The 23,572-nt window shown below is 52.6% G+C and overlaps 7 protein-coding genes across 7 annotated transcripts; 2 read left to right on the top strand and 5 right to left on the bottom strand.

Moving 5' to 3' along the window:
- Positions 1-2,609: 2,609 nt before the first annotated feature.
- Positions 2,610-3,606, top strand: BO66DRAFT_219114 (uncharacterized protein). Its single transcript, XM_025642659.1, has 3 exons — positions 2,610-3,210; positions 3,281-3,477; positions 3,581-3,606. The coding sequence occupies exons 1-2, from the start codon at positions 2,794-2,796 to the stop codon at positions 3,350-3,352; spliced, it is 489 nt and encodes a 162-aa protein (XP_025498853.1). The 5' UTR covers positions 2,610-2,793; the 3' UTR covers positions 3,353-3,477; positions 3,581-3,606.
- BO66DRAFT_334806 (PDK/BCKDK family protein kinase) lies at positions 3,366-4,910 on the top strand (the record flags this gene model as incomplete). The annotated part of the gene is made up of 4 exons (XM_025644220.1): positions 3,366-3,477; positions 3,581-3,729; positions 3,795-4,783; positions 4,847-4,910. The coding sequence occupies 4 exons, from the start codon at positions 3,366-3,368 to the stop codon at positions 4,908-4,910; spliced, it is 1,314 nt and encodes a 437-aa protein (XP_025498854.1).
- Positions 4,911-5,882: 972 nt separating this feature from the next.
- On the bottom strand, positions 5,883-7,226 carry BO66DRAFT_432285 (uncharacterized protein; the record flags this gene model as incomplete). The annotated part of the gene is made up of 3 exons (XM_025650632.1): positions 6,992-7,226; positions 6,630-6,922; positions 5,883-6,539 (listed from the first exon to the last, which is right to left on the bottom strand). The coding sequence occupies exons 1-3, from the start codon at positions 7,206-7,208 to the stop codon at positions 5,883-5,885; spliced, it is 1,167 nt and encodes a 388-aa protein (XP_025498855.1). The 5' UTR covers positions 7,209-7,226.
- A 1,666-nt stretch (positions 7,227-8,892) lies between these two features.
- Positions 8,893-11,640, bottom strand: BO66DRAFT_219296 (SKN1/KRE6 family beta-glucan synthesis-associated protein). Its single transcript, XM_025642660.1, has 6 exons — positions 10,722-11,640; positions 10,391-10,571; positions 10,195-10,296; positions 9,615-10,137; positions 9,089-9,566; positions 8,893-9,034 (listed from the first exon to the last, which is right to left on the bottom strand). Exons 1-6 carry the CDS (start codon positions 11,345-11,347, stop codon positions 8,983-8,985), a joined length of 1,962 nt encoding a protein of 653 aa, XP_025498856.1. The 5' UTR covers positions 11,348-11,640; the 3' UTR covers positions 8,893-8,982.
- Positions 11,641-14,934: 3,294 nt separating this feature from the next.
- BO66DRAFT_415447 (uncharacterized protein) lies at positions 14,935-16,088 on the bottom strand (the record flags this gene model as incomplete). Its single annotated transcript, XM_025649537.1, has 3 exons — positions 14,935-15,212; positions 15,294-15,823; positions 16,051-16,088. 3 exons carry the CDS (start codon positions 16,086-16,088, stop codon positions 14,935-14,937), a joined length of 846 nt encoding a protein of 281 aa, XP_025498857.1.
- A 52-nt stretch (positions 16,089-16,140) lies between these two features.
- rpL3 (60S ribosomal protein uL3) lies at positions 16,141-17,971 on the bottom strand. Its single transcript, XM_025648306.1, has 6 exons — positions 17,915-17,971; positions 17,806-17,837; positions 17,659-17,716; positions 17,418-17,574; positions 16,636-17,309; positions 16,141-16,576 (listed from the first exon to the last, which is right to left on the bottom strand). Coding segments are annotated over exons 1-6 (1,179 nt in total). The 5' UTR covers positions 17,917-17,971; the 3' UTR covers positions 16,141-16,320.
- An 848-nt stretch (positions 17,972-18,819) lies between these two features.
- On the bottom strand, positions 18,820-22,154 carry cyc8 (putative transcriptional corepressor Cyc8). The gene is made up of 8 exons (XM_025642661.1): positions 21,834-22,154; positions 21,541-21,744; positions 21,405-21,487; positions 21,168-21,347; positions 21,005-21,097; positions 20,797-20,953; positions 20,496-20,740; positions 18,820-20,442 (listed from the first exon to the last, which is right to left on the bottom strand). Exons 1-8 carry the CDS (start codon positions 22,006-22,008, stop codon positions 18,976-18,978), a joined length of 2,604 nt encoding a protein of 867 aa, XP_025498859.1. The 5' UTR covers positions 22,009-22,154; the 3' UTR covers positions 18,820-18,975.
- Positions 22,155-23,572: the final 1,418 nt, after the last annotated feature.

A 23,572-nucleotide genomic window follows, 5' to 3' on the forward strand; every position in this document is an offset into this window, starting at 1 on the left:
CACTCGACTGTCCCACGTGCAATTTCCTTGCCCTCTACACTCGCAGAGTTGCTTTTCCTTTGGGGGTCTCTCCAGTGTTCACTTTGCCCCTGCGAATTAACCAATACGAAGCCTCCAAGGTCTTAGCCACAGGCACGCACAGTGGATGAACCGGGCAGAAATCGGCTTAAAAAGGAAAGATAGTAGTAATCATGGGAGGGGCTAATAGACTGGATCCGAGCCAGTTATGGGCTGAATTGCGGCATCAATGGTAGCATGGACGCGGAAAAGGCAATGCTGGAGAAGTTGCGGATCCTCCCTATCGGGTCTTTGCTGATGATCAGTGAGTGCACGACCCAATTTCAAAATAGAGGTACAACAATAACAATCAGAATTGAAAACAGCTAGGAAATCAAGACAACTTTTTTAAAGGGAGATGGCGGGTTAAAAGGAGATGGTCCAAGCGGATTCTAAAGATTAAAGTCGAGGAGCAATAGAAAATGAAAAAAGATAAAATAAAAAAAAATACTAGAAAAAAATACCAATGAAAAAAAAAGAGGGTTCGATGTCGTGCGGCGCACTTTTGCATCATAGCCCACCCCATTTTTTTCAAGTCTAAAAAGACAAGACGCCCACAAGGCCGTCAAAATATGAAATGAACAACTAAAGTGGAAAATGAAAGGGAAAACAGTCTAGGAAAAGATCCTCTGCAAGTCAACGAACAGGTCGATGGGTCTCTCGATCCGTCCGCGTCCACAAAACGGGCTAACTTATAATAACGGTGAATAATAATAAATCCAATCCACCCACACACAAATAAACGGGCGCCTCGGAGTAAGAAATTGATCCGGCATATCAAAAGGAGCCTCTCACTTACCTTGTATAAACAGTACAATCAGCCGGATGAGCGAAGTGCTCTGGGGGTAGGCAGATCTGTTAAAGCAGTAGTGCTTCAGACAGTCGCGAGAAGTTTTGCGACAAGATCGGATGTCGAGGCCAGGTAGAGATTAAGAAGTTAAAGGAGAGGGTGCCTTTCGCTGCTCCTTTTTTTGTTCGAGGGACCGAACAGTCAGTCCACCGCACGGTGCGGTGACAGCCACTTAAATGATCTGGCGGAATACTCTCAACGGACAATTGGTATTCTGGTTGGTGGGCCAGACAGGTGTCAAAAGGTTAACGAGAACTAACGAGACTCCACTATCAAGAAAAAGTTTCAGAGGGACGAAAGACGAAGAATCACGGTCTCTCTCGACGTTCAGCTGTAGTTATATGATGTCGTTCAGGAAGTGACAAGGTCTAGAGTCGGTCCTTGTCAGACCCATGCTAAGGGGTGGTGGGCGAGGATCAAGAGATCGCAGGGTTCCCTTTCGTGGCCCTGCTCGGTACAGGGACTTTTGTTCGACGGATCTAAGGCATCACTGCCAGCGTCGTCGAGCATGACGACGATATGATGAACAAGTCCCAGCCTGAATGGAGCATGAGAGGTGTGGTTGGGCATCGCTTCAATCCTTTTTCTTTTCTTTTTCTCTCCAGCCCTATGCGACAGACGGTGATGTCGTGGTATACCTACCTACAGTACCTCAAATGCTGGTCCTATCATCATTATTAAGACCAAGGCTAAGTGTGATTGGGCCCAGTGGGTGTTTTGAGCACTAAGTAGAAAGGAAAAGCTGTCCACGGTGATCACCGTTGCCGCGGCCGTTGTTTAAATAAATCTCTCGCTTGTTTCTCATTGCTCTTTCTTCCCGTTTCATCTCGACCATCCGAGGGAAGGACGAATTTGTCTGTCCTCGCGTGACGAGTTATCGGTGAGACCTCATCGCACTGATCACTAAGCATAGCGAATCCAGTGCAGAATATACAGACCATTGACATTTTTTGTCGGTAGCGATTTACAGCTGTGGAGGATACGCGAGACTACGGTCAAGCAACCGTCGTTCCCTTCCTTAGGGGTTCCAGATCGAGCGGGATGCTTCAGTCCACGGCAAATGTTCGACCGGGATTCTAGATGGTTGCTATTTGTATCGGGAGTATGTGAGTCACTGAGCGGTGAGTTGGGAGGCGACAAGGGGGGTTCTGGGGGGGGGGAAGGGGGTAAATGTGAAACCGGCCGGTAGTGGTGACATTTTCGTACTTAGAATCCGGGGAGACACGAGATGTACACAAGCTTGTCTTGAACCTTAAAGAACCGCGGGTAGCAAGCACGACAACCCCGGACGCAAGAAACCTAATCAGGTACCTCGACGGAGTGTGACGGAGGAGAACCAGTGACCAGGGACGCGGATTGGGATGAGGTGCTTCGAAGAGACATTCGGGTGGACAATTCAGAGTGCACAAGTCTTACCCCGAGAGTCAGGCGGCTGACCAGTCGGAGTATCTGCGTCGTGCCGCGTCGAACCATCCTCGGGCGAAGGGGAGATCCGGGACGTTGTAACGTGCAGCTCATTTGCACCGGTAATTCCTCCGTGCTCAGTGGCAGGTCTTGGCGGTGGATGATTGTGGTGTGGTGAGGAAAGCAAAGTCAATAAATAGCAGCTAGCTTGGTAGCTGGAGTGACAGACATGGTCTGATCATGAGCAGCTTACCAGAATGAGAAGTAGTCAGCGCATAGGAACAAGTCGAGTGTAAAGTGTAAAGTGTAAAGTGCGTTCACTCACTCACTGAGTAGTGAGAGTACGGACGGAGTACTCCAATACTTGCTGTACGGATCGGCTGATTATTGCCTGCGAGGAACTTAGTCAGGACGGCGGTAGTCACAGTACAAACTGCTTCCTCGGCCCATCACGGGATCGGAAGCGGTCTTTTCCCCCCACCATGGCACGTGACCGTCTTCCCCCGGGAATCGCAGAGAGTCTCCGCAACTTGGAACAACTTTCCCCGAAGGAGTCATTCGCTGCTGCTGCTGCTGGTTGTCCAGCCCAGTCCGCGTCCAGAGCTTACTTACTTCCCTCTGCCCGCATCTTTCCTTTCCCACTCTCTCTTCCTCTCTCTTTTCCCCTCCCTCCATCTTTCTTCTTCTTCTCCTTCCTTCTTCCCCCTTTCCCCAGACTGCTCGTGTGCTCACCTATAACCATCTATATCTTCAAAAAAAGTTTCAGTTTTTTTTCCCATTGGGTTCTTGTGTCCGTCAATCCCGAGTCACCTTCCCACCCTGAGATCCCACTCCGGGGCCTCTTACCGCCCGCCGTTCCGGAGCTCGCCTGCGAGACGGAGGGGACTACCCCAACCTCGGTAGTTCTCCTTACAGCCTTCTGCATTCGTCCCAACTTTGATTTTACTGACATCCATTTCTCCTGCCTAGCTGTTGACTTGCGAGAGTTTGTTTCTCATCACATTGGTTTTGACCAGCGCAATTCCAGGCCGTCCGGCCTGATACCCTCAACATCATGTGGAAGCCGTCGGAGAGACTGATGGACACCATCAGACACTATGCCAGCTTCCCAGCTACCGGCGTCTCTCTCCGACAAATGGTTCAATTTGGAGACAGACCATCAGTTGGTATGTGTTGATATGCTTGCGCATCCTGAGATACTTCTTCATTCACATGACGCTGGGGAGATGACCGACATCGGCTAATCTCGTGATCGCTACCCGCATACAGGCACTCTGTTCCGAGCGTCACAATTCCTCTCAGAAGAACTACCCATTCGTCTCGCCCATCGTGTCCAGGATCTTGGAGAGCTTCCCGATGGACTCAGTGAAATGCCCTCGATCAAAAAAGTCCAAGATTGGTACGCACAATCGTTCGAGGTATGACTCACCCACCGCCCGCCCGGGGTTATGTCCACCGGAGTTGTCGCTGACGTCCCCGGCAGGAAATCATTACGCTGCCGCGACCCACCCTCACCCAGGAAGTCAAGGCCCGCCTGCTGCGCCCGGGAAAGCTTAACGGCGGGACCTCGAGGATCCTCTCGGAAGTCACACAGAACCCCAGCATTCGCGAAGGACAGTATCGATCCTCCCCGTCCTCTACGTCAAACGGCAATGGAAATGGCAAGGCTGCGGCCGCTCGAAGATATTATGCACCATCCGACGATCAAGGAAATTGGCCACCGGAGCTGAACGACTACAACGAGCGATTTGCACAGACACTCAAGGAAATCAAGCGAAGACACGACAGCGTCGTGACTACTGTGGCCCAGGGTATTCTCGAATGGAAACGGAAGCGCCAGCGCCTGCAGATCGACTCGACGGTGCAATCCTTCCTCGATCGCTTCTATATGTCAAGGATCGGCATACGAATGTTGATTGGGCAGCATATCGCATTGACTGAACAGACTCACGTAAAACATCCACACTACGTCGGAATAATCTGCACCAAGACAAATGTGCGGGAGATAGCCCTCGAGGCGATCGAAAACGCCCGTTTCGTCTGCCAGGATTATTACGGATTGTTCGACGCCCCCAAGGTGCAGCTTGTGTGCAAAGAGGACCTGAACTTTATGTATGTGCCAGGACATCTGTCGCACATGCTCTTCGAGACCCTGAAGAACTCCTTGCGTGCGGTGGTGGAGGCCAATGGTGTGGACAAGGACAACTTCCCCGTCACCAAGGTCATCATCGCGGAAGGAAAGGAAGATATCACAATCAAGATTTCCGACGAAGGTGGTGGCATTCCTCGGTCTGCCATTCCCCTGGTTTGGACGTATATGTACACTACCGTGGAGCAAACCCCAAGTCTGGACCCGGATTTCGACAAGAGCGACTTCAAGGCTCCCATGGCCGGGTTTGGCTACGGTCTTCCGATCAGTCGTTTGTATGCTCGGTACTTTGGCGGCGACCTGAAGTTGATCAGCATGGAGGGGTGAGTAGCGAGCCTTCCTGGCAGGAAATACAAGAAGCACGATGACTGACACCTCTCACGCAGATACGGGACGGATGTCTACCTCCACCTGAATCGACTCTCCTCGAGCTCGGAACCCCTGCAATGACAATTACCAGTCATGAGGGATGGTCGTGTCCGGTTCTCTACTTCCCACAGACTGCATCCTCTCTACTCGGAACCGGATCCATCACCATCACCATCCCAAGGATTGACGCCTATGAACATCGAACGTGCCCGTGCGCGGATGCGCACGCGGGAAGTCTCCGAGCGAAAGCAAGTAGGCGATGCGGCGAGTCTGCTGAACGCTGAAAAGCGCAGATAAGCGACTTCTTGTCTACCACACGAACTCCTTACGATGGATCCTTTTATTCAGCCGTGTGCGCTGCGCGGGAACCAGACACCATGATTTTGGACTCACGGTCTGCTACTAAGCGGACTGTTGGCATTTTTGAATTGGAAAGGCCATACACAGCCAAAGGAATGATTGAGATGAAAAGCGAAAAGGAACCCAAAAAAAAAAAAAAAGAATCGCAATTGGAGATTGAGATATCTTATGCCACTCCTCACAGAGATGAAGGGTTGCACTTATCACGCCGTCAAGGGAAAAGAAGAAACGGTTTTGATCTACTTAGATACCCCCCCTTGCCATGTTTGGAAACTAGCCGGATTGTGGGTATACTTTAGATGATGGTGTCAGCCACCACCACCATCCTTTTTTTTTGTGCCTGTCTTGTTTAGCTCTGGGCTTGATTCTGCTTATATTCTGTGTTCACATCGCGTGTATAGTACTTTTGATGGATTGATGGAAATCACGGGGTACGGGTTTTGTTTTAACGGCCAGCCAATGTATATGAGGCACTTTCTTACTGGTACTGTCCTTTGGGGCGAATCGGATCAGGAGATCTTTCGACATGCGTCTTTTCCTCTAGACTTGTCTTGGGTCATGGGCTTCAGGCTCTGTGACCCTGGGGAAGTGGTGATCATGGTATAGCATGCAATGTCCTAGTATAACTGAGTACTAGTGTTCAGTTGACAGTACCTTAGCAGGAGAGAACCCCATCCCTGGGGAGTGACGATCTCATGTAAGGGAAGATCCAAAGATCGAGGCCGCCGCACCGGCACCACCACCAACTAAACCCCTCCGCGCGCGCCCTCTCTCCCGCTCCCTCTCCCGCTGCGACCGCCCCTTGATGCCCCTCCGCTGCCTCTCGGGCGTCGACCCCGCCGTAGCCGCCACACTACTACTGTCACTCGTCGTCCCTGTACCCCCTTTCGTCCTCCCGGACGGCGACGACACCGCGGAGGACCCCGCCCCGGCCGCCGCAGGGGACCCACGATTCGTTCCACTCCCACCACCGCCAAACCGCTCCGCTCCCCCCGGCGGCGGCCGCCTCCACCCGGCCTCGTCCGTCTCATACACCTCCTCGACCTGCCGCGGAACAATCAACCCCGTCGTCGTGATGGGCCCGCCGATCCCGACCCCGATCCGGAACCGCCTGTCGTCTTCCTCGTAGTCTGCCCCGGACGGAGTGGCAGGCGATGCCGCCGCCGCCGCCGCAGCAGCAGTAGCAGTAGTAGTCGCTGGCGACGCGGTCCCGGATCTCGATGCGGATCCCGATCCCAACCGCATCGGATGCTGGATCACGAAGCGATCGCCTTGCAGGCTGGCGGCGGTTTCAGGGTCCTCAGGGCTGAGGAGTTTGGCGAGGAAGCGGCGGCGGGTTTGGGGGATGGACTTGTAGGTAGTTGGTCAGCCTCAGCCAGGAAACGGTAGGGGTTCAATATGGGATGTGGGGAGGGGGAGGGGGAGGGGGAGGGGGACTACCTCTTGGGCGGCGAGGGCCTGGACGGTGAGGAGTTCGCGGTCCAGGAGGACGCAGAGGGCGGCGTGGCGCTCTTCGCGGATGCGGCTGCGGAGCTTTTTGTCTTGTTCGAGGGAGGTTTGGTAGTGTGTGTTGGTTGTGGTTGTGGTTGTGGGTTGGTTGTTTGAGGGGGTTGTGGTTGGATTGGAAGGGTTGGTGGTGGTGGTGGTGGTTTCTGTGATTGCGGTTGTGGTCGAGTCGCCTAGTGTGGTGCCGTTTGTGGTGGGGAATTGGTGCAGGGGGTTTATTGTTGGTCCTATTTTGATTCGGGTCGTTTAGTAGGTGTGTGTCAATACCAAAAAACAGAAAGGGACGAGAGACGTACTGTTCTGCGTCCGTTGTAGCTGGGATAGCTGCTGCTGCGCTAATACATGCGCCGGCAGGCGGTGCGGACGGCTGCCGATGGAGTCGGAGGTGGAGCTGGAGGTGTCGGAGTTGTACGGCTGATCCTCTTGGTCGTTGTCGTCGAGGATGATGGGGTCGTCGTGGTCGTGGCCGTGGCTGTGACCTGAAGGCACGCCGTGGATGTTGGGGTGGAACATGTTGCAACCAGTAGCTCTTGCTTCTTCGGAGGATGTTGTCGAGAAACTGTTCACGATGAAGGAGTTGTGTATCGCTGCCTCGGCGGGGGCAAGTCTTGCGATGGAATGCGCTCTTCAGGCGCCGGGGTTGTTCACTATCGAGTGGCCGTATTCGTGATTGGGTGGGACGTGTGAAGTCGGCTTTGCGTCAGATACAAAATATACGAGAGAGCGCGTGAGGTCCTTTTGCCGGTTCTCTGGGACGAGTACAAGCACCCAGCAGCCACTAACTGCGGGCGTTGGGTATGCGATATAAGGTGGGGTAGCAGTACAGCGAGGCGACAGACGTATAGGGTCGAACCTGACCAGCAGGATGATCGGTTGGGGTGGACGAGTCGGAGTCGGGAGGGCAGGCAGTGGTTTGAATGTGGGGGGCGGACGGCGGAGATGATGCAGTTTTGTTGTCCCTGTTTGCACTGTACTGTACGGAGTATTGTTCTGTACCTGTGCAAATCCAACGTCATCGACCGACCGCCTTTTAGGCTCGGCTTGTTTACCGAACAACTATATCCGAGAATAAGCTGCACGTACTCAAGTAGTAGTATTCGAAAGATTGGTTCCAAATTAATCCATTCATCGTTCTCTCAATTATGTACTATGTGCTTCTGGTCCATGAAAATGAACAAAATGTTCTGGTGAAGAAATAGCCAGCTGTGCTAAAGCCATCCATTCCCAAATGTCCCCAATACGGAACTTGTCCCGATTGCCTTCGTTGATCTGTGGTGGGAAAATGGTATCCCTGTTGTGTTCGTGGAGGGGCTGATGTGACTTGAGTGAAGCATCGGATTGTCAGGCAATGGGTACCTGAGCTGCGCCCAAGGAGAGAATCCTCTTGCATTTCCCCGAGTACTAGTCGTGCTGCTGGGATTATGATTCAAACAGTCATTCAAAAAGTTCAGCTCCCGACCCGACTGGCATCCTTATCGGTAGTGGTGGCTGGGGGAATACTGGGCTCAAGGGCGAAGAAGAACCTCGTGGACTCTGTTGTTGAAGGGAAAGCAATATCTGTAGCATACATCAGTGCTGGGAAAAAGGCTCTCTAACACCTATTGAGAGAACCCATGTTCTGACCTCCTTCTTGGATTCACACCTCACGTGAAAAGGAAAAATCCATACTCTCGCAGACACCCATATCCGGTAACTCCTCAGTAGTAGTAGTCTAATTCGTACTAAGCTATGGTTTTTGATAAAAAAGGTTTTTGCCTTGCGGCTGGCACTCATCAGCTCTCAACATCCGTCCCATTGAGTCTATCCATCTCCACCTCGAATGAGACCCCAAATAATAATAAAAAGTCATATCCATACTCACACAAACCAAGATAAACAAGGCCAGAAATCAATCAGCAGAAGTATGCCAGCATGCGAGATTGATTAGATGACAGAAAATGTGAATGAGGGAAAAATCAACTGCGAGGGGGGTTGAAATCGAAAGAAAGGAGAAAAGTACATCCGAAGTATCTCTAAGAAGAAAGATGCAAGTAGAACTTATAAAGGTGCAACGGCCCACCCAGAGCCTATGCCACACAGACACACGCGTCTCCCCCCTGAACGCCATTAGAAAAAACAACAATGCCGCTAAAAAATGACTAATGACGCCCTCGTCGAAGTGCCGCTGATATCTGAACCTTTTCGTCCGTATGGCCAAATGGCCGGCCAGGTCGACACGGCGGGCTTTGTGAGGACTGGTAGTTGATCGTATTACTCTGAAATTTCGTGGCGAGTGAGAGAAAACCGTCTAACATCCATGCATCAAGGTGTTTTGGGGCCATTCATAACCAGCGCCGTCCCTGAGAGATGTCAGTATACATGAAAAATAACTGAAAGAAGGTGGGAAATCATACCAAGTAGTTTTGTTTACATTATGGTAAGCCTCCGGATGCCTGGCAATGTAGTCCGTGGTCTCGTAGCCCGGTGGATCACAGGTGACGCTGGTGTGCTCGGGGTCCTGGTATATCCGAATATAGTCGAATCGCATGTACCCAGGCAGATAGCTCTTGATGCTCTCGTTGATCGGGGCAAAATTCCAGGCCATGCCCAGGTTCATGACGATCGACAACGGCTCAACGGGGATCAGTCTTTGGCCGACGTTTCCATTAGGTCCAATGGCGCGACCATCCAGAGTCCAGGTCTTGTCCTGGCCGACAAACCAGGTGATATCGCCTGTAGCACCGGGGGTGTATTCAAAGGCGTAAACCTGGTATTCCGAGCCGTTGTACCAGTTGTTGTTGAGGTTGGTGAGGCCCGACATAGCCTGCTGATACGGGCCTCCGCGGTAAGAGTTGATCTCTGTAATGCTCGGATCATAGACAGCGGTGAAATCTGCGACCCGGTCAGAGAAATAGGAAGAAGAACACGGAGCGAACTCACCATAATCAGGCATATACCAAATATCGAACGGCGCCATCTGCAGACTCTGCGACACGGAGCCGATATAAGCGTTCTGATCACCATTCAAGGCAATGACATTAGCTTCGAGCACGTCAATCTCAGGTGCGCCACGCGATTTCCCTGGGGAAGGATGATCCGCGCCAGCGCACGTGCATGCAGGGAGGCGCATCCCCGGGAGGAAGTTGATACCGTCCGGGGAGCTTTGGTTGGGGGTGATGCCGGCGTCGCATTTGTCGTGGTAGCTATACGGCCACATGCCTTCAGTTGTGGCAGCATAACCAGGTCGACCTAGATTCCCCATGGCCCAAAAGCCTGGCCAGAAACCAGATACATCACCGGAGCCGGGAAGTGAGATACTCGCCTCTAAGCGACCACCGGTGAAGCACAACTTGTTCCAGCTTTGCATCATACCCGACCGATAAGAGACATCGTGATTGGCGAATGCGTCAAACCGAATCTCAAGGTTTCCATCTCGTGTCGTTACTGCATCCGGGTCATACCACTGTGCGCGACGTTAGTTACCACGATGATGTTCCACGGCAGACAAACAAAAGCGTACCTCTAAGTCCTGCGTGACACCATACCACAGGTCAACTGCTTGAAAGTAGGCATCATCATCATCGTAGAATGTTCGGCCCGGAGTGTTGAATTCATCCGAAAACTGCATTGCGAGAAATCAGCCACAATTCCAAAGACCAAGCCCGCGGTATGCTGGCTGATTCCATCCCTTTTTGGGAAGCAAACCGCATCCTTACCACTAACTGCCATTCCTTGCCATCCGCCGTTGTCTTGCTCATGGCTGACTTTGGCGTTTCCGGGTCTATCAAGCCGGTCCGAATATTGGCCAGCATGGGCTGCTGACCGACATCGAGACACAAGGGATCAGTTTCATGACATGATGGTCTTGACGGTTTTCTGAAGCTCTCTACCGCCGACCTGGAAAGAAGAAAAGGTAATCAGCATTCATTCTCCGTACAAAACAAAAAAAAAGATCCGGGGAGGGAGAAGAGGAAAGAGGGCGGGGATTGTTTGCCCCCCCCGCAACCCCGTCCTCCCTCCCCCGATCAAACTAGATTGCATCCATACATGACAGGGTAGCCGATAAACAACACCAAGAAGCCTATAGTGATCAGGATCAAACCCCCAACATTTGCAATCCCGCGCCTGTTCCATATGTCGCACTCTTGATCGTCGTTGGGGTTCGGTTCGTGCAGGTAGTCATCCTTTTCGACATCCTCGGGGAAAAGCAGCAGTCCCTCCATGGGCATGATGTTGTACTTCTCCGACACCGTCTGCGTGTTCACATCCACCTCATCGCTTCCTGCGCGTGACGGGGACCGTAGATCTTCGAACGGGGTATACACATACCCGCGGGTGTCCGCGCTGACGGCACCCTCAGAGCTCCAGCTCGTGCGCCGCGACGACCGGGTCGACAGCTCCGTCGACCGCATGCTATCCATCTCCTCCCGGTGGCCGCGGTACGGTCGCGGCGGGATCAGGAACTCGGTCGACTCCTGCGGTGTCGGCGACCCCCACATTGTCGTTTGCAACGTGCCATCCGACGGCGACTGTACCATCCCTGGCGTCAGCGCCCGTCCAATATGCGGGTGTGGCACCGACGCATAGGGATCATCGGAGTCGGCGAAGGGGTCTTGACGTCCTGAGTTGAGCCGGATGTGAGGAGTTCCACGTCCCGTAGATTTAAAGGACATATTGGTGCGATATGGCGTTTCCGTCCCAATCCCAGCAACAATTCCGTGCCGTTCTCAGCTGCTATTGATTCACTGTCACCCGCAAGCACAAGATCTGACGTTGGTCTGTTGATCCACCGTCGGGCCTGTTGTTTCCTGAACCGGTCGACTTGGGGTGAATGGGATCTGCAGGCTTGTTGACTGGAGAACAGCCTCGCTTGTGTTATGGTCCCGCACTCGCAGCAGACACTAGATCTCCATAAATCACGAAGCAACCTTCTCGACACTGTTGTCCACCGTGGTTGAATTGATGATAGGTTACGCGGTAATGACTGTAGTCGAGGCAAGGGCGACGTAAAGAGGGACAGTTGACGCGTGATGAATTGTAAAAGAGACTGAAACCAATTCAGACGAAACAGTGCACCCAATGCTCACAGACAAGGCCCCAGTGGCTGCGCCGACATGAAGATACGCGCGCGCTGGAAAAGGATTGGCAGGCTCACCCGGTCTAGAGGTGGGTGATGTTAAAGAAGGGTTGAGCGAGGACTGTCGCGCGCAGACAGTGTGGAAAGGAAAGAAAGAGAAGGGAAGCGAGCGATGGAGGGGAAATGCAAAAGAATGGTACAGGGCGAGAGGGCGTGAATGGAGGTTGGTTGGAAGCAATGCGGCCCGTCGCCCAAAGGGGGTGTGGGAAAAGCGCAATGAGCAAAAGACTGCAATGGAGTCAAGAAGAAGGAGAAGAGGAAGAGAGTAAGAAGAGGACAAGAGCAAGGATACAGAGAGATCAAGGTCAATTCAGGTCTGGCTGCACCGACTTCCAGAGCCTATTTTTCTGGTTTCGCTTTTTTCTCCGTTTCCCAAATTATTTCCATGCGATAAATGACAATGGTTACATAGATGGTCAACTACTATTACGGGACCCTGGCACTGCAGGTACAGTACATACAGGCAGACACTGCAGATTGACTTGACTGCCGGAGGGAAGAGTTTGATCCAAACACAGAACATGATGAAAGTGCAGGCATCCGCTGATCAAGGGACAACAGTTCTCTCTTGGCCGAAGAATGCTTCAATCCTGAACCCTGTGTACCCATTGGGCCCTGCAGTGGAGCCTATCGGCCAAATGTTAGCTTGCTTGCGACGCTTGTGTAAAAAAAAAAAAGAACAGAAAAGAATCAAGAAAAAGTAACTATGAGCCCAGCCAGTGGCGCCTGCATGAGAGTCGAGCATCGAAGAGTTATACTTGGATCTGATCGACTCTGCTGCCAGGAACCATGTGATGGAGAACCACTTGTGCATGGCTAGCGTGCAGCCTCATTGCCCTAGTTTGACAAGCAGCAGCAGCAGCAGCAGCAGTAGCAGCAGTAGCCAGCAATAGCAGCATAAACTGTACCTGAACGAGGCAGTACTCCTTCTTTCTTCCTTGCACCTGTGTTTGAAGCGACCAGACCTTGGATAACCAACAAGTGACAACAGCAACAACAAGGAGGTGAATGTAGAGAAAGAATCTGGTTGCCGGCGCGAGTAGGGAATGACGGCCTTGGATCCATGGAATCTGGAGATCGCTTGGGCCGGAACTAAGGCACTAGTCTGTTTTAAGTATCGCTGGGCCAGGTCCACGGTTGGAACGGCCACTAGTACTGTACTCCGTAAGCAGTCTGGAACTGGAACTGTAGGGGAAATCCCACTAGCGTCGATCTTTCTTACCGTATCATACCGTGCACACTGCACCAGGAAAGAAAACAACACTCACAACTTGGAAAATTCTAGCATTCCTACCGGTACGCAGTACTCTTCGACGGCAACAACCACATTCCATTCACCCGTTCACCATTGTTGCCTTGTCAGGGGAGAACTAGTCCTGTCTATACAATTGTATGAGTATAAATTAGCGACCGAGTCTACACATCTCGTTCTCCTGGAGCAGTACATCCTTGGTCTCAGTAACTTCCTTTGTTACCATACACATACTCAATAAGTTACTTGGTCCTCTCACCCGCATCGGCCAAGGTCCCGTAACCTGTACCCTTGTAGTCCCCTGTAGGCCGTAACTCAGTTAGCCTCCCCTATTCTAGCTGTGATCCAGAAGGCAGCTAGAGATCACGCACAGACAACGGCAACCCTATTGGCGCACTGGTCGCCTGGTTCCCCCTGAGATTAAATGTCGTTCTGTCGTTCCCCCAAATATATCGAGTGGCTGGTGGATCGTGCTAGTCAACTGACAATGTCCCTGCTGCACTGTTCAGGGTGTGCCAAAATCAAGGGCAAGAAACCCCTTGAGATGCTTCATCTTGAACTCACAGGGCCGGTCATCCCCGATTCACGCTCAGCACTGGGCATAGATTACCGTAGTGCCTACTGAGTGGTAACTAGTTAGTGTAGGCCAGCAGTTCGTCCCGCCCAATGCACCATGACTAAGACCATCTTCAACAAACCTTAACTAACCACCGGATCAAGATCAATAACGTAGACCATCCTTTTCCAGAACAATACAGAGTTTACCACATCGAAGATCTACAGTTTCAACAACTAGTTCCAATCCTGCGATGACGAAGCCCTGATGCTTAATTCGAAGGTCTTGGATAGATCATATCTCACAATGACAGATGGATGATCCAGGAATATCGGTCAATCACCTGAGGGAGGGCGTTCCGCGCATCCTTTGCCTTTTCCCCCACCGAACGAACCATTGACCTAAGCCATGACCAAATCAAACATGAGAACACCCTCTAAGACAACTCAGGGAAGGGTCTAGAAATCTTCTTTTTCGGTTGCTCACTCGGCTATTCTACTTGTCGAGAACGATATATATAACTGATCGGTCAGTGCTCAGTCTGATGCCTTGGAGTGACATTCACGACAACAGGCTTGGACGGATAGGTTTTACAGCCGCTCATAAAGTATGCTTAGGCTGAGGCACATTTTTGTATGGGCAGCTCGAGATATATAATGAGGCAGATGGCTATAAATCGTTTTAGCATAACGGTGCTTCTGAGATTACAGGAACTAAGTTACTGTGTCTCTTCCATCCAGGCTGATACGTGTCTGCTCACTGCGTGACTCATGCGATATATAAAAAGGCATCCCGTGTGTCCCGGCTAGCAACTTACAACCACGATCTGAGCACCATGCTCACTGTTTGATGGTGATGATTATTTGGTCACTAAGATACCACCTGTGACTCAGTCACTGTGAACTCAACCGGAGCATATATATGCAGCTGAAGCTCAGTTCACAACACAGGGCTACATACACACATCCACAACTGTTCCTTTTCGACAAAACCAATCAACCGCTCCCACCCAAAAGTCGCCAACTGCAACGGCATAGGCATATAAATATAAGCTCAATAGATACTAACACTTTCTACCTTCAAAAACCCAATACCTAAACAGCACACCCACCCATCTTCCTACATCCACAATTAGGCCTAAATACTCCCGAGAGATGCCACACCATACTACCCAATCCAATCAATGCCCCCAGTACACCAACCCCCCCTTTTCCTCTAAGAATAAGCCGAAAGAACAACAATTTCATTACCTCATAAAACAATATACACAACTCATCCCCCGCCTTCACTTCACACACGACAACCTTTAAAAACCCTAAGACTCAATCGCCTTAGCCCTCAACCCCACAAGCAAGCCCCCCTCCGCCTGCAAAGCCACCACATAATACTCCACCCGCGCGCTCCCGACCTCAACCCGGTAGACCTTGACGTCGACGTCCGCCTCCTCCACGCCGGACGCCTGGCTGGCGGCCGCGGCGCGCACCGCGCGCAGGGCCGAGGCATACTGGTTCTTGGGGTCGAAGGACGCCGGGGAGAGGGTCTCGATGGCGGAGGCGAGGTCGTCGGTTTCGGAGATGAGGTTGGAGAAGTTTGCTGTTGATGAGTCATATTATTAGTTGAGGCTTTTTTTTTGGTGATTTTGCTTGCAAGAGGGGGGAATGGAGTCGAACGTACAAGCATCAGGCCACACGCCCCGATGGGCACCGTCCCATTTCAGCGCGACCGGCTCGAAGGGCTCGTCGGTTTCGGAGATGTAGAATGCGTCCACGGAGGTGAGTGGGCCGGGGATGCTGACGCCCGTGTGTATGGTTTCGGTGCGCGCGGCACCACCCCCGCTGCTGCTCGCTTGTTGGTTGTTTCGGGCGGTGTCGAGGTCGGCGTTGGCTTTGTTGAGGAAAGACATGTAGGCGTCGTCGGAGGACATGGTGCGGGTTGTGGTGGTGATGAATTTGGTGGTTGTTGGGGTTGGGGTGGCGATCCGGGCGGGGTTTCTTGATAGTAGAGCGAGGGCGGTTGTTGGACGGTGGACGGATCGAGGTATGCACTGGCGATGGTATAGAGAGGTTCGGGGTCGGGATGGTATGCACAGTTGAGTGGGCTGTTGGTGGGTAGAAGAGGAGTAGTGAACAGTGGGCAAGGCGGGAGAAGAAGAAAGTGATGAAGCCCAACGCGAGATACGATCAATGACGCAATTGCCGCGCCTGCTGGGCGGCCACCGTCGTAGAGGGACGTTCATCATCTGATCGACTAGCCCCAGGAAGGATGGGGGGTTTCTTTGGAGAAGACAATGAAGACTAAGTTCGAAATGGGTTTCTAGAAGGTACTGCGGTGTATGTGGTACAGTACTAGTCCGGTGTCGACAAGTTTCAAGTTTCGGCTTGTTCCTATGGATGGCAAGCTTTTTTTTTTCACGCACAAACCAACCGTGCACTATGCATCAAATGTGCTGGCTGATTCCTGTTTAGCCATGGTAGTGATCGATACTACAGTTCTCATTTTCTACATTACAGAGCACGCATGATTCCAATAATTTGGGGCATAAATTAACTTCTCATAATGTTGACGTCCGACTACGTAAACTAGGCCAGAGGGAAAGGCCGGACTAACTTTCCAGTCAGAGGAGCAGACTTGAAAGGTATTCGCTTTTTATTGAAAGAAAATATAATTCGCACTACTCCATCCCGCAATGTCCCTAAACACCCTAAGCAGAGGTAGCGAGGTCCTTCTTGAGGGTACCCAGGAAGGCGCGCTTCTCCTCGGCGGTCTGGAAAGCACCGTGTCCGAACTTGGACGAGGTGTCGATCCACTTGAGCTCGACCTTCTCGGTGGCACGGCGGTTGGTCTGGGGGTAGAGGGTCTTACGGAGGGTCATGACACGCTTCTTAACACCAGGGACGGAACCCTTGAGGAGAAGGAAGTCGTTCTTGACCTCACCGTAGCGGACGAAACCACCAAGACTGTGAGCGATGGATTAGTGCGGCTGCTAGCGGAAACCAGAGGACACAGGGTGACTTACGGAGTGATCTGCTTCTTGGAGATATCGAACTCGGTGGAGGCGTTACCCTCATCGGAGCCCTTGCCAACACGGAAGACCTTGTGGTTGCAAGAGGTACGGTGGTGGTAACCCATCTGACCGGCACGGGCAACAGTCCACTGGACGTGGCTAGGGTGCCAGGCACCGATACAAGCGACCTTACGCAGACCCTTGTGAGTCTTACGGGGAAGCTTCTTGGTGCCCCAACGGCTGGTGACACCCTGGAAACCGTGACCCTTGGTGACGGCAATGACATCGATCATCTCGTCCTTCTCGAAGATGCTGTCGATCTCAATAGGCTTCTCGAACAGGTTGCGGGCGAAGTCAACCTTGTCGGCAACGGAGCCACCGTTGACCTGGATCTCCATAAGGTGGGCCTTCTTCTGCTTGAGAGGGGTCTTGCGGATCTGAGTGTGGGCGAGGACACGGACGACAGTGCAGTACTTCTTGACGCGCTCGAGCTCGCGGGTGATGGAGGCACCGCTCTCCTCGGCGTGCTTCTTGGTGTACTTGGTGAAAGCCTTCTTCTTGCTCTTGTACCAGTTCTTGTAGAAGCGACGCTTGACCTCGTCGCTCAAGTGCTCAGCCCAGACGGTGGTGAGGGAGCGGAGACCACGGGGAGTCTCGATGTAACCGACAACACCGACAGCGACAAGCTAGAGATGAGAAACATGTAAGTGGTGGCTCGAATCGGGGGGAGCGGTCGCCCCAGCAGGGCCCTGGAAAAACGTCTTCCTCCTGATGGTCGGGGTCGGTTCACGTACAGGAGGAGTCTCGATAACAGTAGCAGCCTCAACAATCTCCTTCTTGTGCATCTTGGCACCGGGGCGGTCGAGGTCACGGACAACAGTGGTCATACCGGCCTTGTAACCCATGGAGGCGGTCAAGTGGACGGGCTTCTTGGGGTCATCCTTGGGGAAGCTGTCGCAAAGAAAAAAAATTTTTCAGTATACTGCCTCCCAGATCGCGATTGCATAAAAACTTTTCCATCCTCGAAAGACTGACCTCTTGACCTTTCCACGGTGTCTGGCGGCGCGCTTGCGAGGCAAGTAGGCGAGGGAGCCTGTAGCGACCTGTGTCAGTACCCAGTCCACGCAAAAAACTTCATATCCCGATGTCGAGCGAGTGGTGAAAAGCAAGAGGTTGACGAACCGTGCCGAGGCGCTTCGTACTTCCGGTGACTCCTGAAAATTCAAAATCCATCAGCGATTTGATTGCTTTCGAATTGAACGTGCATATATCACCGGTGAGGGCGACTTACATCTTGACCCTGTTGTCGTTAGTCGTCGAAGTGGTGAGTGAGAGTGTCTATCTCTGAATTTGGCGGAAGTCGTATTTTGCACGCTTAACGAATTGTGGGCTGATCTAAGCGAACTCTTGGCGTCGGCTTCCGGATGGGGTTAAGCGATGGATGGGCCCGGCTTCTTCCTGCCTCAGGCAGAGGTATTCTGGCAACCAAACTCAGAGTTCGCTCCCACCGCCAAACATGAATGGAGAATTCACTGACACACAAACCACTTTTTCTCATCCCAGTCAAATTCTCGTCCATGTGTCTCCAGTCGGTGGGACCTTTGCCCCCCCCCTCCTCCCCCCTCCTTCCCCTTTCTTTCCTCTTCGGGTTTTCTCCCTAAGAAACTTTGCATGCTCGGCCATGATCTACCCAGATGTGTCATCCTTTTGCAACGGAACATGCTCTAGTGGGCCACACGGTCGCACGCTTAGGACATCCATACCACCTCGCACTCTTTTCCAGCCCCAATTGCTTCCCCAATACTAGTAGTTCTCCACGCTTGAAATGCATAGGGCGAGGCTTGGCACGTTGTGCTTCTACGGTTCGAATCTCAGCTTCTTTCTTACCACCTGCTGCAGTGCTGTGATGTGTGGTACAGGCCTTTCTACACTGACTATCCTCCTGTTATACAATCGACTTGAGTTTGCCTCAATTGGCACCCGCTGCAATCAAGGCCCCTTTAGAATGACTAGTGTGTTTGAACGGAGAATGCGTTACTAAAGGGCTCAAATAGTAGACACTCAATACAGAAACCGATGACCATAAATAACCGTCCCATGAGTTGCCAAGACTACAATACAAACAAGCTCTCGTGATAAAACAGCGGGCGAACAGAGTGGCCAAAGAAGATTGAAGAAAAGATATATAGACGAAACCAAGGAAAGGGGGAAAAGGAAGGGTAACGAGGGTAGAGAGGCGTCTCATAGTAGAATTAATCGTTGCGAACACTGGTTCTTGATTTGGGCGTCATGTTACAGCAGTCAATACACCCTGGAGGGGCATGCATGCAAAGGACATCACATCACCGAGCTCTAGACTGCAGGAGTAGACTCGGTTTTCGCTTGGGCGGGCTGGGACCCACTGGCCAGGACGCCATTGCTGCTGTTGTTGGCACTAGCGGAGGGGCTTCCCTTAACAGCGGCAGAAGCTCTCTTCTCATCGTCGCCGTCATCGTCGTAGTTCTCATCCACGTCCATTTTGCGTGCCGCGGGCTCGTGGGCCGGGGCTTGTTCACTGCGAGCTGGCTCCTCCTTGACAGGAACGGTGGCAGATGGCGGGCCAGACTGGGGACCATTGGAAACCGTAGCCGGGGTTTCGGACATGGGAGGGAGACTAGGGCCGCCGGCCGGGTGGGGGGGCATGTGCTGGATAGAAGGCAAAGTTTGAGGGTGATGGGCCGCCTCAGATGGATGGTAGTTTTCATTGACTCTGCGTTGGTCCTCACGACGGGCCTCCGAGGAGCTACGGCGCTGCATCTCTCCAGGCGAAGGCATGCGGTTGGGAGGAGTGACGCGGCGAGTCATCTGTTCGTCCAGGCGAGCACGGCTCTCCTCACTAGCGATTTTCTTGGCAGGACCAGGCTCAGAGTCCCACTCTCTACCACGCTTCATAGCAGAGCCAGGACGATCCTCACGCTCGCGGGCAGCCGCTTCTGCGGCGCTGATGGCAGAGGCAGGAGGAGGTGCGCCACCTGCAATGCCAGTGCCACTAGGTGGCACGGTGGGGCCGTGGTGGTACTGTTGGTGCGGGTAGGTGGAGCCAGGCGAGGATGGCCGTTCGTCACGAAGGGGCCTGATTTCCGTAGGTGGAGTGAAAGGGCGATGGTAAGGAGGCAGAGTACCGCCAGGAGTAGGTGCACCATTGGCAGCACCAGGAGCAGGAGGTGCGGCGGGAGCTGGGGGCAATGGTCCGCGTGTTGCGGAAGAGAAAGCCGCAGAGGCACCAGGAGTGCGATCAGACGCGGGAACATTAGGGTTGGCGAGCTGAGGAAGGGTGTGTCCAGGCCCATAAGCGTTAGGGCCGCCGGGCAGAGTAGTCTTGGGAGAGCGAACGGCCGGCTGAGGACGCACGGCATCGGGAAACACTCTGCCTGGCTCCTGTCGCGGGCTCGGTTGCTGAAGGGAGCTGGGAGCTCGGAGAGCATCGCGGTGATCAAATCCGTTGGCGGCTTGGGCTTGAACCTGAGACTGGACTTCGTTGATGCCACGGTTCCAGTCAGCAATCTGTCTCGGGGGGGCGGGAGCCTGCGGGGGTGGACCACCGGTGGGGGCTGGTGCACCCCATTGAGGCGCAGGAGGTGCTCCAACACCGGGTGCTTGATACGCTTGTGGGTGGACATCCTGGGGCTGAGGAGCCGGGCCGTTGCTTTGGCCGGAACCTGACAGCTGGCTCTGGAGGAGTTGCAAGCGGGCCTTGATGTGAACATTGGTCGGATCCAGGTCAGCAGCGCGACCGTAGGCATCAAGTGCATCCGCAATCTGGTTATTGCATGACTCATACTAGCGGCGAGGTCAGCGTTCGCCCTAATGGCACCTGAAGGGCTGTGACCTACCAAAGTTCCCAGATCGTACCACACTTCCGAAATGTATGGGTTCAAGCGGATCGCACGGGAATAAGCATCCAGCGCATCACGGTACTGGTTGATCTGATAATACAAGACACCAATGGAGCACCAGAAAGTCGGGTTGCGTCCGTCACGGTAGACCGCCTGTTGATAAGCTTCATACGCCTTGGGGTACTTGGCTTGAGACATGTAGCAGCGACCCAACAGATACCAACTCTGGGCATCGGTGTTGTCTATTGAATGTTACGTCAGCGTCGAATTGCGAGTGGACGAAATGTGCGATGCATACCTGCGCTGACGGATTTCTCCAAGTATTCGATCGCTTTCTCCTGACTAGCATAGTTGTTGCTTTGCTGATGGTAGAGCCATCCCAGCTGTTGCAGGACCTTGGCGTGATTTGGGTCCCGGTCAAGGACCCGTCTGTAGGCTTGCTGCGCGGCATCAAACTGTGGCTGGATTAGCTGCAAATCATTCGCTGTATGGTTGTCCAAACTTACATCTTTTTGCTGTTCATGAACGTGGCCAATCTGGAACCAGATATCCTCTTCCGTTAAGGGACGGGGAGGGTCTGTCACAATGTATTTGAAGCACTAAAGATTACTCATTAGTACAGGATTCAACAAGTCCACGGCAGTGGCACGCCATCTGCAAGATACATACCTCCAGACTCTGGTTGAACTTCTGCTGCTGCTTGTATATTATGCCCAGCCTGAAGTAGATTTCGTTGGCCTTTTCGAAATCGGGCGCCATGCGCATGACTTGGGAGAAGGCTTCTTCGGCGTGATCTAGGGAGCCATAGCGATCATAGAGAATACCAATTCCATACCACAACTTGGGCTCCTGCTTTTCATCAGTATTTCTATTCGTATGATCAACAATATTCAACCGGTTACCGACCTTTGGATCACGGAGGTGATAGAGCGCCTGTTGATAGGAAGTGTATGCCTCCTGCAAGTTGTCCATCATCAGATGACAATGACCTAATCGAGTCGCAAGTCAGCGATAGATCAGACACTAAACAGGTTATACGTACCCAGACTGCCCCATGTTTCGCCACTGGTGGGATCCAGCTTAAGGATGTTTTGCAGGTACTCAATCGCCTTGGGAAACTGCTCCTTTGTGCGCAATATACAAGAGATCGCATTCATCGCAGGGATAGACCACTGATTGTGTCGCAGCGCTTGTTCGAAAGCATTCATGGCACCATCAAGGTCACCCATCAATTCAGTGAGCGCTCCTTTAGGCAGACAGTTAGCGGTGGTCCAGCAGAGACGACGGCCAAGACAAGTGGCCCTACAACATCAATGCCATTATAGATCTACGTACCGATTTGTAGCCAGACTTGTTCATTCAGAGCAGCAATCTTCTGCGCAGTAGTCAAGGGCGGGCCCTTCTGGCTCTGGGATTGCAAGGGGAGGTGACCATTGACCTGCGGATGAGCTGCGAGATGGCCATGGTGAGGGGTCACACCCCCCGTAGGTGATGGCTGTGTGTGGGCCATTATGTTGATACAGGATTAAGCCGAGACGCGACACAACCGAGTGATGCGGATCCTGACTCTTTATGCTCCCATGCACTTTGCGACACGATGATGCAACGAGCGCTTGTGTTACGGCGAGGTCGCACAATCCAGATACAGGCGGTCGCGCAAACTAGACTTAACCACCTGGAATCGAAACGCGACGGGATCCCGAAACGATTCACGCAAGACGGTTACTGCCAAAGCGAAATCGAACCCAAGTCGCGACGGCGGAAGGAGGCGATGGGACGACACGGAATGGGCCGTGGCGCTGTCAAGCTCGAAAGATATACGGATATGCAAGCGCTAAAGTACTTGCACGGTCAATCAAGCCCAATACTGCGGCTGGGATCTGTATATGATGGATGAGTGACCCGCCGGTAGGAAAGTTGACAGGAACACGGCAAAGCAAAAAGGATCGAACGGCAGAACTGAACAACAACTTGGAGGGGGGGGGCGATGAAGCCGAATGACACAAGCAAGGGATAGTGAGATAAAAAGGCGGAAAAGGGAGAGAAGAGAATTGAGGAATTAGGGGGGGGGAGGGTGAAGTGACAAAGGTGAGTTTAATTGGCAGGGGGAGGGCGAGCCAAAGCGAAAGGGAAAAGGAGGAGAAGAGGGAAAGGAAGAGAGAAGAGAAAGACAGAGGAAGAGAGAAGAAGAGGAAGAGGAAGAGGAAGAGGGAAGGTCGAGGGGCTGGTGGTAGAGAGCGAAAAACGCCAAGAGACGCTAGTGGTTGTGCAGCTCTGAAGCAGTCAACGAAACCCAAGGAAAGCACGGAAAAGCTGAGATGGCGGTCGTCCGGCGCCAAGCCGAAGACAGGCAGCTCGACCTCCAGGAACGGCCTAGCGGGTGGGGACAATCTGGAGTCGTGTCCGCGGGTATTTACAGTTAATATTTTCCGGGCGCCGAACTTCAGTTTGGGTCTGGGGGGCGTTGCATTCGTCCCAGCAGCAGCAGCAGCAGCCGAAGCAGCTACAGCAGCTACAGCAGTACAGCAGCATACATGCGGAAGTTTACTATCTGCTGTTTCTGTGGTTAAATTTGTTCACCGGGACAGCGGTGCCGTTTAAGTGCAATAAGCACACAAATTGATGCCTGAGGCTGTAAAACTAGAAGCACACTCCACGCTACTCCTAACTATAGCTCATACAATGGAACAGCCTCATTCATGGTACTCTTATAATGATCGTAAGCAATAGTATGATGATATATATCCCCCCCTCCATGCGAATCGCTTATGCGCAATTAGCGAACGACTCTAGATGAGGGGTGAACTTTTACAGTAAGAATTGTATCACCATCGCGGGAAAGGGCTTAGTGTCAAATGTTGGCAGGCGGGGGCGAATGTGATAGTGACCTGACCAGTTACGGTACATAGTACTATATACCACTGAAAATCTAAAGGGAAAATGGGACCAGGCATAGAATCAGCAAAGTCGATGAATTTGATGAGTGCGACTGTAAGAGACTGACTGTAGAGTGCACACTACAGAAGGAAACGGGGGGGTGGACCGCGCATGGGGACGGGCGGAGTCAATGGGAG

The sequence above is a fragment of the Aspergillus aculeatinus genome (genome assembly GCF_003184765.1).
Source record: "Aspergillus aculeatinus CBS 121060 unplaced genomic scaffold BO66scaffold_69, whole genome shotgun sequence".
NCBI lineage: Eukaryota > Fungi > Ascomycota > Eurotiomycetes > Eurotiales > Aspergillaceae > Aspergillus > Aspergillus aculeatinus.